Below are 13,789 nucleotides of genomic sequence, written 5' to 3' on the forward strand. Positions count from 1 at the left end.
TACATACTTTAATAGCAGGACCTTTATTGATTATAGGACAAGTCCGGTTTAAAATGTTAGACATTGATGTTTGTTGTATACTGTTAAAAGAATGTGTGCCACTTCTTTTCGCATTTCGTGTGATCTGGCTTTCTCCTACATTCCTTCCTATATCTCGTTCCCCCCCCCCCCTCCCCCACCCCCCTGTCTTTTTTGTTAAATGTTGCAAAATTACAGTTACATTATGTTGAAGGTGGAGAATTCAAATTGACTAGGTCTGTGTATAAAGTGGCTCAAGCAACACAAGTGGCCACTTAGGGCACCAAGCTGAGAGGAGCACCTGTATTACCTCTAGCACAAAACTTATGCACAGGGTTTACTGTAATTAGTAGTGATAACAGCCAGTTTCTGAACTCACTAGATTAGATTTTTAAAGATCTTACCAAGAGCCCAAGGAATGGTACCGAATGTGTGAGGGAAGAGAGGGGTGGCAAATGATACTTCACATGCTTGGAAAAGTGAAAGGCGAAGGCAAAGGGTGCCAAATGATGTGTTGCATGTGTGGGAAAGTGTTGTCAAACCAGCTGTGTTTGTGTATCATCTGTTGGTAGATTTTGTTACTGAACAAGATATAATCTACAAATTAAAGAAGAATAATTGGATCAGTAAATTTACAATGTGCAGGTGTTAAAACCTCACAGTTTTAAACTAAGGCTCTTTCATAATGCAGTTTTCTTACGATCACTTTTATTTATTTGTAAGATCACTATGTTAACACATTAGTGGATTGCAAGCTTTGGCAATATAAATTGCCATTTCAAGTCTATAAAAGAAAATATGGGCCGGTTACAGACTTGAAGCAATATAAAAGCACAGTAGGGCATTTACGAAAACTCAAAGTGAGAAAATTACTTATCCATAAAACTGCCCAGTGCAAGTTGCATTGTAAAATGATTTAAACCACATCACCACAAGAAGAACATACAATGTGCTGTCAGATAATAAGTCTCATAAAATTCTGTTCATATGCACAGATGCAATCCAAAGTTCAAAATACAACAATAAATACACCGAATAAGTAAAATTAAATAAAAACATGCTATTATAAAGTAAGAGCATTACAGCAATATGCCAGATGTGCAACCATAATGTATGTACAACTTCGAATTTGTAGAACATGAACAAAGTAGATACATGGCATATAATGTTGTTTCATGGGTTTGATGCTATGTTGACTATAACAGAGGAACTGAGGTCCATATGAACAGAATTTTATGGGATTATTATCTTACAGCACAGTGTGTGTTCTTCTTGTAATGGAGTGATTTAAATTATTGTGTGATGTAACTACCACTGCCTGGTTTTATGGGTACATAATTTTTTGTCATTGAGTTTTCGTGTATGCCCTATTGTGTTTTAATATTGGTTTAAGCTTGTAGCCTTGGCATATTTCCTTTTATAGATCTGAAGATGGCAGTTTATATTGCCAAAACTAGTAGTCCACTAATGTGTTAATGTAGCAATCTCGGCAAATAAATAAAAGATTTCATAAGAAGATTCATAAGATTTATAGATTGCCTCCTGCACAAACTGATTATGCCAGGTAACCACAGTACAGGGCTGTTCCATTTGTGATACACACACATGTGCAAAACCTAGTCAGTGTTGTTATGCCCCATCCTGCTAATCATAAAATTAATTAACTCTAAATTTATTGATTTAGGTTTTCTGTGGTTTCCCTGTGTTACCCCAGGCAAATTCTGGAATAGTTCCTGCTATAATGTCATGGCCAAGTATCTGTCCCATCCTTCCCAGACTATGACCTGTATCTAGTATGTAAATGCTTGTATATGTGAATGATGTCTTATGTTAAACTGTAATACCATGACATATCCAATAAAAACTGCCTCTGCTAGATAAATGACATTATTCGTTGTTGATTTATGTCTGTAATAAAGGAGGCCTCAAAATAATACCCAACTCATACATTTTGTTACTCCTTATGAAGCATTTGTAAGGAAGTTTGGACAGATAATGAGTAAATGGTCATTTAATTAACTCACCTGCAACTCAGTTTTTATTTGTGGGTTGGTTTCTGATTTCCAAAGAAATTAGTATAAGACAGTCAACTTCAATTAGAGAATAGAGGATAATTAATTTGATGGACTCCCATGAGGCATGAACAAATATAATCTGAAAAGGAACTGCTTAAGTTCCTGGTAACTGCCTTTACTTTCTCTTTGTCATGAATATTTTTCTGTAATTATCCTAAAAATGTTTTACTATCTGATAAGATTCTTGCTCACTACTCTTAATGAATAATTATTACTGTAGTAATATTATAAGTGACTACAAATAACAATTTATTCATTTTACTATGGCATTTATATATAAGAAATGCTCTCGAATTGTACCTGGCTTTAGTTCTACAATATTTTCCTTAATTTACCTCAGTTTACATTTTCAATACTGTTTAACACATTGTTATGTGATGAGATTATAAATAAGTTGCTTTGTTTTTAAAAATGCAAGTCAGATGTGGTGTGTGCAGTGGATCAGTATTTCAGCATGCAAGAGAGCTGCAAGCAGAAGCTACCAGATGGCAGCATACATTCCAGCCCCAGATTGTATTGATTGGTGGATAAAGGAGCAGGCTCAGAAATGGGTCAACTCCCTGATGCCTCCAGTGGCTCTCGGGCACTGGGAAGGTTGTCATGTCTCCTGGTATTTTATCCGCAAGACATATATGCCTACCTCTTCTTTTGTACAATTGTACTTATCTTTCTCCATAGTTTTGCATTCATAGAGAGAGTGAAACATTTATATAATCTTATCTCAATCGAAAGAAAATTCTCTTTGAAATTTTAGTGGAAACCTATGTGTAAGTATTAAGAATCTTTTACTGTGCTGCAGAAATAACTATAAATTGTGCTGGAACTCAAATGTGTAGTCATGTATATTGCAAGGTTGCTGTATTAGCTGTTGACTGTGTTCTGGGAATTTGAACATAAAATTAGTGCAGACATAAATAGAATATTTTTTTCCCATTTGTGATGTGGTTTTTTTCCTCCTTTGGCTTAATTTTTTTTCTGTTTGGTCAATTTATTTCTAGTTTCGCTACTTTTTTTTGCATTCTCATTTCAGTAAGATTTTTTATGTGGTGTTTTGTGGCTCACATGATGTCAGTAACTTTCTAAAATTTGTATGGTGCTTTAGTTATTTGTAAATGTACCATATTTATCAATTAAATAATGTATTAAATAGTTATCTTAAAAGTGGTACTCATTATTGTGCTTTATACTTATTGGTTTGACTTTCTTAGTACTTATATGGTACACAGATGATTTTCTCCATCATTGGATGGCTAGGGATTCAGCTGACTCCCTCATTAACTGGAGGATTTACCAGTTGTTGGACGTTTTGTTGCCTTTCCTTGAACTGGCTAACTATGTGCTTTCCGATACCTTAAAATGTATGTGTTGTGAATGTTTCCAATTAATTCACGTAGCCCTGATTCTGTAAGATTTTTCTTGGCATTTTCAGAAACAGTAGCAGTACATGAAATATCAGTTCATAGCATCAGCAGTGTTACTGAGCTACTTCATTTCTCTTGGAAAGGGAGTTTTTGAAATGATGGTCTGCCATATTAATGAACATAACTAATCCAGCAAAGAAATACTTGAAATATAATTAACAGACACTCAAATTAGGGACTAACCACAGCTGCATTTCTCCTTCTCCCTCTCTCCCATCCCATCTTTCATAAATAAGATACATAAATCCAATAGAAATAGGGAACATGAAGTTAGAGTGAGATAGTTTGGTGGTGCCATAGAGAGAGAGGGAGGGATGGGTGAGTGGGGAGTGATTCTGTTTATAAATTTCCCAATTAAATTTTATTTTCAACTTTTTAGTGTCACACTGCTGTTCACAAAAAAATCTTTTACAGTAAGTCTGTGTGCTAGAATCCCCAAAAAGATCTAACTTATTCCTTACAGTTTTTTGTTTTTTTCATCCATTGTGTCTGCTATATCTAATTTACGTTTATATCATTTTGGACAGCTGCAATTAACAGATTGTGTTCCCTAATATGTAACGTGGAGGTTGGTGCTTCATGTAGAGTGAGAGTCTTTGTTTTAAATATGGAAATTTTAATGCAAAATAAAATTTGGATTAATTTGGTACAAAGAATTGTGCAATCTATAATATCTTGTGACATGCTTTTAAGACCAATCTTTGCAAACTGCATGAACATTTGAAGCTTATGTTTAAACCAAACCATTACCTGATAATTCCAGGTCCAAATATTTTCCTATTTCCAATAAAGTGCTTCTATGTTGCTTCGTTTGCAAATGTATGGCAGTTGCAAATTCCAAATATATCTGGACCAGTTGTCTGTAGACAGTTGTGAATTCTTCTGCCATTATGTACTAAATTGATATATTAAGACTTCAATACATGTTTGTGCTGGTAGTTGGGCATATTAGACATAATTGTGTAATTGGTGCAAAATTTCAGTTCTTTTGTGTTCCATTTCTTGTAATTTCCGTCGAAGGAAATTATCCTTTGGATAATTGAAGACATTTTCACTGCTTTCTTTGGCAAGGAATTTGTAAGAGTTGAGCTCATTGCTCGGAGGTCCCTATTCTTAGGCATTAGAATGGATTCCTTGCTTTTGAACCACTATCACAAGAAAAACTAGCATAAGCTAAAACTGGTCACTTCATAGTTGTGTACAAAGTTAAAGGAGTGGTATAATGGGCTCCCCACCATTTTCCAGGTATTAACCTCATAATTATCAGTGACTTTTCTGTTTTGTTCATAATGTATGTGTTATTTTCATTCTGAGTAGATGTATAAAATTGAGTACTGTATAAATCAGTTAGTGTGTGTGTGTGTGTGTGTGTGTGTGTGTGTGTGTGTGTATGTAGCTTTATCATAGGCATACTGCAGTAACCAGAGCAAAGAACAATTAGAATTCTCCTTCGAGTTGCTCTTTGAGGTTACCTTTGCATCATTATTCCGGCACCAATCAATATATTTTTGTATCTAACTTATATTTTTCTCTCATAAAAATAACTTGATGCCAAAGACAAGGCAGTTAGGCTGGCTGAAGTTTATCAGTTTTTATAATAATATAAGAATTACCATGGTTTAGTAGTCACCATCAAATAATGGTGACAGACACTGGATTTCTACATGCAAGTTGCCCTGACATTGATGATTTATAAATTGTCCTGGGTACCTGTGCTCTTTTGGAAACCATTTTGGGGTTAGGACAGGAATATCTGTGTTTCCAACTTGTTCTTCAAATATCTCTCACAGAGGGATTGTGAGGGTAATATTAGAATAAATACTGCATGCACAGAGGCACTCAAGCAATCGTTCTTCCCACACTCCGTACGTGAATGGATCAGGAAGAAACCTTAATAACTAATACAATGGGATGTAGCCTCTGCCATGCACCTCACTGTACTTTGCAGATTGTAGTTGTAGATGCAGATGTTTTACCAATGCAGGATGAAAGTGCTAGAAATTTACACAATTTTGTGTGTTGTAGTTAGGTTTAGGAATTGTGATTTGTAAGGTCCACTCAGAAGTCTTCCTCTTTCATCCAAATACTAGTCATTCTTGTATGATGGGGACGAATTGTGTTTTGAATGATGAATGTTATCCACACTAGGCAATGTATTTGTAATTGTTTTCAGCAATTTCTGAATGCTTAACTTTTGATACAAAAAATTTATCAGATTTTTTTGACTTGTGCTAAATTTTTATATGCTTGGCAATATGAGATTGTCCACAAATTTTTCTAGCCTGCTATCACCAGCTGGTATCTGATTAGCTTCCAAGTACAAGAAACATCTTTTCATCTCCTTTGCACATTTACTTGCAACAGAAATTGAAATTCCTACCCAGTCCTGACAGAACTTCATAACTGCTTACTACTTGTGTCTACTTCATAATTGTTCATGTATTTTGTTTCTTTCAGAAATCTGTAGTTTCTGAGTGCTAATCCCTAGCTTCCTATTGCTTTAAAGTAGCATAAATTACACCATCATGCCAAAGTGTCTTTATGAGTTAGTGTAATATATTGTACAACTCGTTGAATAGCATAGTTTTGTATTGACTAGAGTACTCACACTTTTTCTTGCACATTGCTGTGCACACTGCTACAATATCAATGCCTCTGCACAGCATACATTCAACTGGCTTGTACTATAAGAAGGTTTCATTTTTTACAAACAAAGAAGTGCTGTAATTGAAGGTCTTCAGCTTTATTGACATCCTGCTTATTTGTAAAATTTAATATGATTCTTCAGTTTCTCCTGGTGTACTTGTTAATTGAAACAATCTTGAATGCACTGCCAGTTAATAGGACCTAACTGGTGCAATATTTCGGCAATCAGACGTGTCATCTTCGTCAGATGTGCTGATGAACTGTGCACCTGATGATAATGGTGACATGTCTGATCACCGAAATATTGTGCCTGTTGTATGCTATGACCTGGCAGTACACCCTTGGACTGTTTGATCATAAAAATTAATTGTTATAAAGTCTCAAGCAACTTTAGATCTAAAATACAACATGTGAAGTGAGGAATATAGACTGCTAGAAATGAAGGCTGGCTTGTTGAAATTTGAGCACAACTTGATTATAGCACCTTGTGCCAATTTCAAAAATTTTATGGTATTTGTATTATTAGCTTCTCAGTGCTTCAGTTATATTTTCTAATTATTAATTAATCCATAAAAATGTAATTGCAAACTCCTTTCTGTTGTCTTTGGTAATAAATAAAAACACGTTTTTTTTATTTTTTATTTTTTATTTTTTTTACAGTGGCATGAAAAAGATGGAACAGGCAACACTAGACATCATAATCTGCTGTCTGACTGAAGATTTTATGCACCAGTGCCATTAACAGCTCACTTTTGTGCTGTGAAATGAATCACAGTTGTGATTATCTAGTTCACAAAAGCTGCAGAATACTCAGTAAGAAAACACTTTGGATTTTAAACAATTTCTTGAGAACATTAAGATGACCAGGAAAAGTGGAGATTTAATGTTGCATATTAATTAACAATATCCTCTTGTAAATAATAGAATTAACACAACCATGTGCTCATCGCTGCACTGTGCTGTCATACAAGAGCTCCGTCATCAAAAATTTAGCCAACAAGTAACGTGACAAATTCTGTAGACAATGTGTGATATTCAAAAAAAGTTTCTCTGTCCCCGTTTGGTGGACTACCTCGCCATTGTGGGAGCACGCCCACCAGGTCCAGGACCAGGCTCAAGAGTGGGCTCCAGTGGCAGTACTCCTGCAGTGCAGACTCCAGAACTGTTGCGCAGGTATCCAATGGAAGACCACAAGGATTTCCCTTTGCCTCTTGACATGGTTTACTTTTGTCAGCCGGAAGGCTGTGTCTCTGTGGGACCACGCCGTACTGCTCTACGAGAAGCAACCTCTTTTGTCTTCACATTAACTGAGAAGGATTCAGGTCAGTATTAATCTCCTGGTAACATTATCAAGATTTAATTCCATGAGAGTAAAAAAAAAAAGTTTTCACTTTGAAATTGTGTTGTAATTTCTATGTAATGTTAAAAAGGTGCTGTGAAATAAGTGGGATATAGATGAGTGAATTGATGTTTCCATTTTATCAAACTGGTTACTTGTCCATCAGTTTTAAAGTGCAGTTACAGGGCATATGTGTGGCAGAATACATACAATTATCTATTCTGTTGTATTGTTCTGAACATATTAATTAACCTCAACACTGAAGTTTAGCCTGTATGTTGCAAGCTGCATGTGTTCTGAATATTAATAAACAATGGGCTTTTAAGAAATCTGCAACTTTCAGGAATAACCTGCTTCGACAACATTAACTATTTTTTGTTATTTTTCAAATTAGGGATTAAATCGTGAAAGATAATTTAAAAATGACAAATTTTGTTGATTATAACAATAATGGAAATTCCTGAATGGAACAAAATGTAAAAATAAGGGAAAGATAACTACCTATAGTGGACTGATGTGTAGAGCACAGAAACATGTAATAGAATAAGTATTCATGGTAGCTTTCAAGAACTTGCTCTGTTTCTAGTAAAAGTACACACATTCACAGAAAAAAACACACCAATACCCAATTGTGCACTCCCACTGCCTGAAACAGAAATTCCCAAGAGTAATGTATAGCATATTGCCTTCAAATTGCATTTCAGTTAAGTATGTATTGTGGTGCACATTAACATAAAACAAGATCAACTGCTTCACTTTAAATTAGCTGAAGCAAAAAGGTTGGCAATCTCTTGTATGTATTATTTTAAAGGATTTTGGGGCAGTATGTTATTACTAGCACATAAGAATCATAATACTTTCGATACAAAAAGAACTGAAGTTATGAAATTGTCCATCTAAATAATCAGGCTTTTTAAGGCTCAGGTTTTACAGATAAAATGGTTTTATGATTCTTTCAGGCTTCCATGTCAGTAATTACTAACATTTACCAGATGCTTATTTTCCATTTTTAATTTTCCCAGCACTTTTTAGGATGTGTGGCTGACAGGCCAACTACTAAATGGAATAATAATTATAAATTTAAAACTGTAACAATATTAGTGCCAGTCTGTGGGCAATACTAACCACAACTGTGAGTAAAACATGGAGAAACAGCTACGCTGGTTGCCTGCCAGCAAACTGATTTGTAGGCTGCCAGCGTAAATGCTTTCACATGCAGTGAGTGGTGAGAAGTTCTCATATAAATAGTCACACGGAACTTGATGATAGCACCCATTTTGATGCTGCAGTGTAATTAGGATCAGGTCATCTCTTCCAGTGGCATAATAGCATGAGAGCACTGGTCCATAGCTACTGCCTCTGATCTGACAGTCTAGTATGTGCTACTCAATGTCAGGTAATCAATTTGGCAAACCCAGTGCTCTTCTCTCAGCCTTGCAACACTAACCACCATTTTACTAGGGAATTTGTTGGTTTAGTTGTGACACACAATAATTTTTGCATCCAATACTTTCTCTTTTTCACAAACATTTCTTTATAGTAAATTTTCCATATTTTATAAAAACCTGCATTGGTTGTAACATAAAAATATGTTTCTCAGTGAACTGATTTATTTAGTGGTGATTCTGGCAAAAGTTTATGAAAACAATGTTGAGTCACTTATCAGTTGAGATTTCTTTTTAAACACTTTTATCAAATTAATTAGTGTTGCAGTTATTGTCAGACAGTGGTGAGCGAGAACAAGTAGAAGAAACACTGGGGAGGGGGAAGAGATAGAAGGAGAGAATGAGAGGGAATTTCAGACCAATGTATCCTGATAGAATTTACATGACAGTCACCAGATTACCCAACATGGGAAGTATGTAATCCAAATTATTCTCAAATAAATTTTCTCTGATAAATATATTTTATTTGAAGGTAAGTGTTTACTTTAATCTGTATTGATCCATTACTTTTTATCAAATTGTACAATTTCTGGTATAGCAATTTTTTGATGAATTTTTATCAGCTTTGTGCATTTGATGCCATATAAACTTGTGTTGGACCGATAATAACATTTCTGTAGATTAAGTTTCAGATAAAGCCACTCTATCGGTAGTATGCTAGTAACAGACTACATTAAATACAATGTCACAGCTACTGATGCTCGATAGCTCCATCCTACCATTTATGCAAAATCACAGCAAATAAACTACTCAAAAGGTTCCTCATGATATTCAAAAATCATATTATGTATTATAAACAAGATATGGACATTCATCATTGATCCTTTTACTAATACAGGCAAGAGTCGATATGGAATCTGCGTTAATTTCTACCGCCCAATGGAACGTGTTGCACCACCTGCTGGACTTGGTGGATCTCGCCGAGACCGTCGCTCGTCAGCATTTAGAAGAGAATCCTGGAGAAAGAGTGTTGAGAAAAGCTCAGATTCAGCTTTTTCTAGGTGTGTATTGTCACCTTGTTGCATCTACGTTTTAATAAAGAATTTGTCATTTGTAACTGTAGGAGACATTTAACTAAAAGATGTTTTTTGTGTGTTACTCACTGCAATAAGCTTGTGTGAGTTATGAGCATGTTAGTTTTGGTATATGTGGTACAATAATGATGAAACTAAAATTTATGTTTCAAGCCATATTTTCCACGAGAAACAGCTTATTGACTTTATGTATGAATTAATTGGTACAGTCTTCAACAGATTTCTAAATTATTGTGCATAAAATAAACCTTTTCTGCACAGTACAAGTAGCAAGGGAAGGTAGTGCAGATCTTTGCACTTAATTATTTGTATAAAGATCCATAGGCCATGTGATTGACATTAATAGCTTATGCCCATCCTTAGTATAGCTTCTAATCATTTGTAACAAAATTATGTTTTTTGCATATTCCACAAAAATATGCTGTAACCATAAAATTTTGGGAGAACTGCTGGATGTCTTCAACTTGCTGCCATGATATTTCAGTGAAGAGTCTTCTGGCCACCTTCAGGTGAATACTGACAGTTAAGGCACTGAGCTTGTATATTTAAGACCCTGTCAGCACATGCAGGTACCAGTGGGATCATAAATATGTGAACTCAGTGCTTTCCCTGTCAGTATTCAACTGAAGAGGGCCAGAAGACTGTGCCAAAATATTGTGGCAGCAAACTGCAGACATCCAGCAGTTCTCCTGAAATTTTGTGGAATGATCTGTACACCAGGAAAGTTTTAAATCTCAAATGATGTAACCAGTTTCAAATCTTGTCTACCAATGCTACTTTCAGTGTTCCATTTCCTAATCTAATTTCTTCAACATCACCAGATATGTTCTATTGCTCGTTTTTTACTTTTGTTGGAGTTCATATTATAATCACTTTTCAAGGCACTATCCATTCCAGTCAACCGATCTTCCAAGTTCTTTGCTGTCTCTGGCTGAATTACAGTGTGATCAGCAAACCTCAAAGTTTTTATTTCTATTCCCTGAACTTTAAATCTGTTTACAAGTTTATCTTTGAGGTCCTTTACAGCTTGTTCAATGTACAAATTGAGTCAAATGGGTGGACAGGGTACTACTCTGTCTTAACTCTCTCACCAGCTACTGCTTCCCTGTTCTGTCCTTTCACTTAGTACAGGGGTCACTAAACTATGGCCTGTGGGCTGTATCCAGGCTGAAACAGCTTTTCATCCAGTCCACCGATGGTACCTGAATTTGCTTGATAAAACATACCGAACATGAGACGTTTCTTTCATAGCACTGGTATTGCTAGGGCTATGAGCAGCACTGAATCCTAACAGTGGAGCTTCTGCAGCACAATGTGTGATGAACTACCCTTCGGTATTTTTTGGGCAACAACTTATCTGCCCATCACATGAACCTTCAGGTCAAGAGTTCCATCTGTAACTTTTGCCTGTTGCCAGCATCCTGGCAGACAGAGCTGGATTTCTTTGCGCACAAGGATCTACAGACATGTTCGCATGTCTTGTTTCATACAGAACTGTCAAATCACCATTACAAATGTCATACAGGGGCTCTTGTCCTGTGTCTAATTCATTCAGTGACACACACTCATTCACCATCATTGCCAGGCTTTCCTTGAAGAAATTGATTCTGAATTCTGTGACTTGGCTCATCACTCTGCAGTGAGGTGGCTTAGATGTGGTAAAGTCCTTCTTTTGTTCTGACAGTCTTTGAAATAAAACATATGTTTTTCTTGCCAGAAAAGAGAGCTGATCCACAACTGTCAAATCCTGCCTAGCTTTCAAAGGTGTCATTTTTTATTGACATCACATCCCACCTGAATGAACTGAACTTGAAACTTCGGGGAAAGGATAACCTATTCTGTGACCTCTAAATGATGATCAAAGGATTTTGGTGAAAGCTGTCACCATTTAAAATACAACTGGGAGAAAACTTTTCTCATTTTCATTTCAGTCCCCAAAGATGTCAACTTTAATTTTCTAAAAAAATTATCTGTGACTTGAAGAAGCATTTTTTCAAGAGATTTTCAAGTCTTGACAGAACGGAGAGTGACGTTCTTCTGTTCCACAACCCATATGGTTGTAACTTTGATGATGTGTCTGTTGAGCTACATTTATAGCTCATTGATCCCCAATCACACGACTTGTTGAAAGAGAAGCACGGAGAATGAAAACTTCTGGAATTTTATTGGTGCTTATCTGATGTTGAGTTTCTGAATCTTTTGCCTCTGTTATAGGATTGGTATTTGTAACAACTTATGCCTATGAGCATACATTTTCAAGAACAAAGTATATGAAGTCAGCATAATGAATGAGTATGATCTCAGTCCGGCACAAATTTTCATTGTCGTCATTCCATTATACAGCTGATAGTTATCAATATTCTCAAGTGCGAATACATTTAATGTATAATGATCGAGATTGACTGATGGACATTTGAAAGCAGTTCTCTTGATTGTATTCAGCAACTTCAAACCAAACATTGATGATATTTTGAAAGCCAAATGTCAATTTCACAAATCACACTAACACTGCTGCCTCATTTTTTTGTGATTCAGCTGTGTAACTGTCTTTTTGTTAACATCACCTTCTTTGATAATTATTTTAGTAAATAAATAGGTTGGCTGTCATTGTTTTTTATACTTTGCATGCCACTCATAACTGCAATCAGATATTTGTTTAAGTTGTAGATAACTTTTTGTTCTCTGTTTTTTTATCCCTGCCACCTTCAGAATTTCAAAAAATATATTCCAATTAGCATCTTAAAAGGCTTTTTCTAACTCCACAAATGTAGGTTTTACATCTTTCAATTTATGTCTGAGGTGAATTGTTGCATCAATATTGCCTCAGGCATTCCTACTTTTATTCAGAACCCAGACTAATCTTCTGTGAGATCTGCCTCTACCAGTTTTTCAATTCTCTGTGAGTAATTCATATCAGTATTTGCAACCATGACATATTAAGCAGAGAGTATTGTAATATTCAAACCTGTCAGCATCTGGGATTATTGAAATCTGAAGATATTTTACTTGCCTCTTATATCTTGCATATCTGGCAGAATATTTTTGTCGTGGTTGGTGCTCCTAAGGTTCTCAATAATTTTGAGAGAATGTCTTGCATTTAAAGTGCAATGTTTAACATATGAGGTGTGATTGGAAAGTTTTAAGAAAGGGCTTGTAAGTGTACAATGGTGGTACTTACATGCTACTGTGTTGCATCTCCTTCAAAATAGTCCCCTTCTAACTGAACACACTGACTCCAATGGTGATTGCACTTTTAGAAACATTCCTGGAAATTCTTTTCCTGAAGTGTGTCAAGGACGCTCTCTGGATGTCTTCAATCGAGTCAAATCGCTTCCCTTTCAGTGAAAATTTCAATTAAGGAAACAGGTAGAAGTCCGCAGGGGCCCAATTAGGGGAATATGGTAGTTGTGGAAACACAGGAATTTAGAATTTGGTCAAAAGTTCAACAATGGAGAAGGCACAATGAGCCGCAGCATTGTCATGGTGTAGCACCCAACTCCTGTCTTTCCACAGTGCAGGCCTTTTCTTCAGTACCTTTTCGCACAAATGCTTGAGGACACATTTGTAGTATTCCTGGTTAATTGTCTGTCCTCCAGGGGTAAATTCATCATGCACAACACCGGTGGTCTTGAAAAAAATCACCAACATCGTGTTCACCTTCAACCGACTTTGCCGTGCTTTTTTCAGTTGTGGTGAACCTGGAGTCTTCTACTGCGAAGACTGCACTTTGGTTTCAGGATCATATCCATATACCCATGATTCATGACATGTAATTACCCTATTTAACAAATCTGGTCATTTTTTGTCTGAT

At 35.8% G+C, this 13,789-nt stretch overlaps 1 protein-coding gene across 1 annotated transcript in view; it reads left to right on the top strand.

Annotated features, from left to right (window-relative positions):
- Nucleotides 1–2,620: 2,620 nt before the first annotated feature.
- LOC124788082 (MAP kinase-activating death domain protein) overlaps nt 2,621–13,789 on the top strand; it is a 593,942-nt gene continuing 582,773 nt past the window's right edge. Inside the window, exons 1-3 of the mRNA XM_047255179.1 lie at nt 2,621–2,860; nt 6,821–7,482; nt 9,783–9,945. Coding sequence (XP_047111135.1) covers nt 7,185–7,482; nt 9,783–9,945 — 461 coding nt within the window. The 5' untranslated portion in view covers nt 2,621–2,860; nt 6,821–7,184. The remainder of the gene's footprint in view (nt 2,861–6,820; nt 7,483–9,782; nt 9,946–13,789) is intronic.

Source organism: Schistocerca piceifrons, chromosome 3 (assembly GCF_021461385.2).
Source record: "Schistocerca piceifrons isolate TAMUIC-IGC-003096 chromosome 3, iqSchPice1.1, whole genome shotgun sequence".
Lineage (NCBI taxonomy): Eukaryota > Metazoa > Arthropoda > Insecta > Orthoptera > Acrididae > Schistocerca > Schistocerca piceifrons.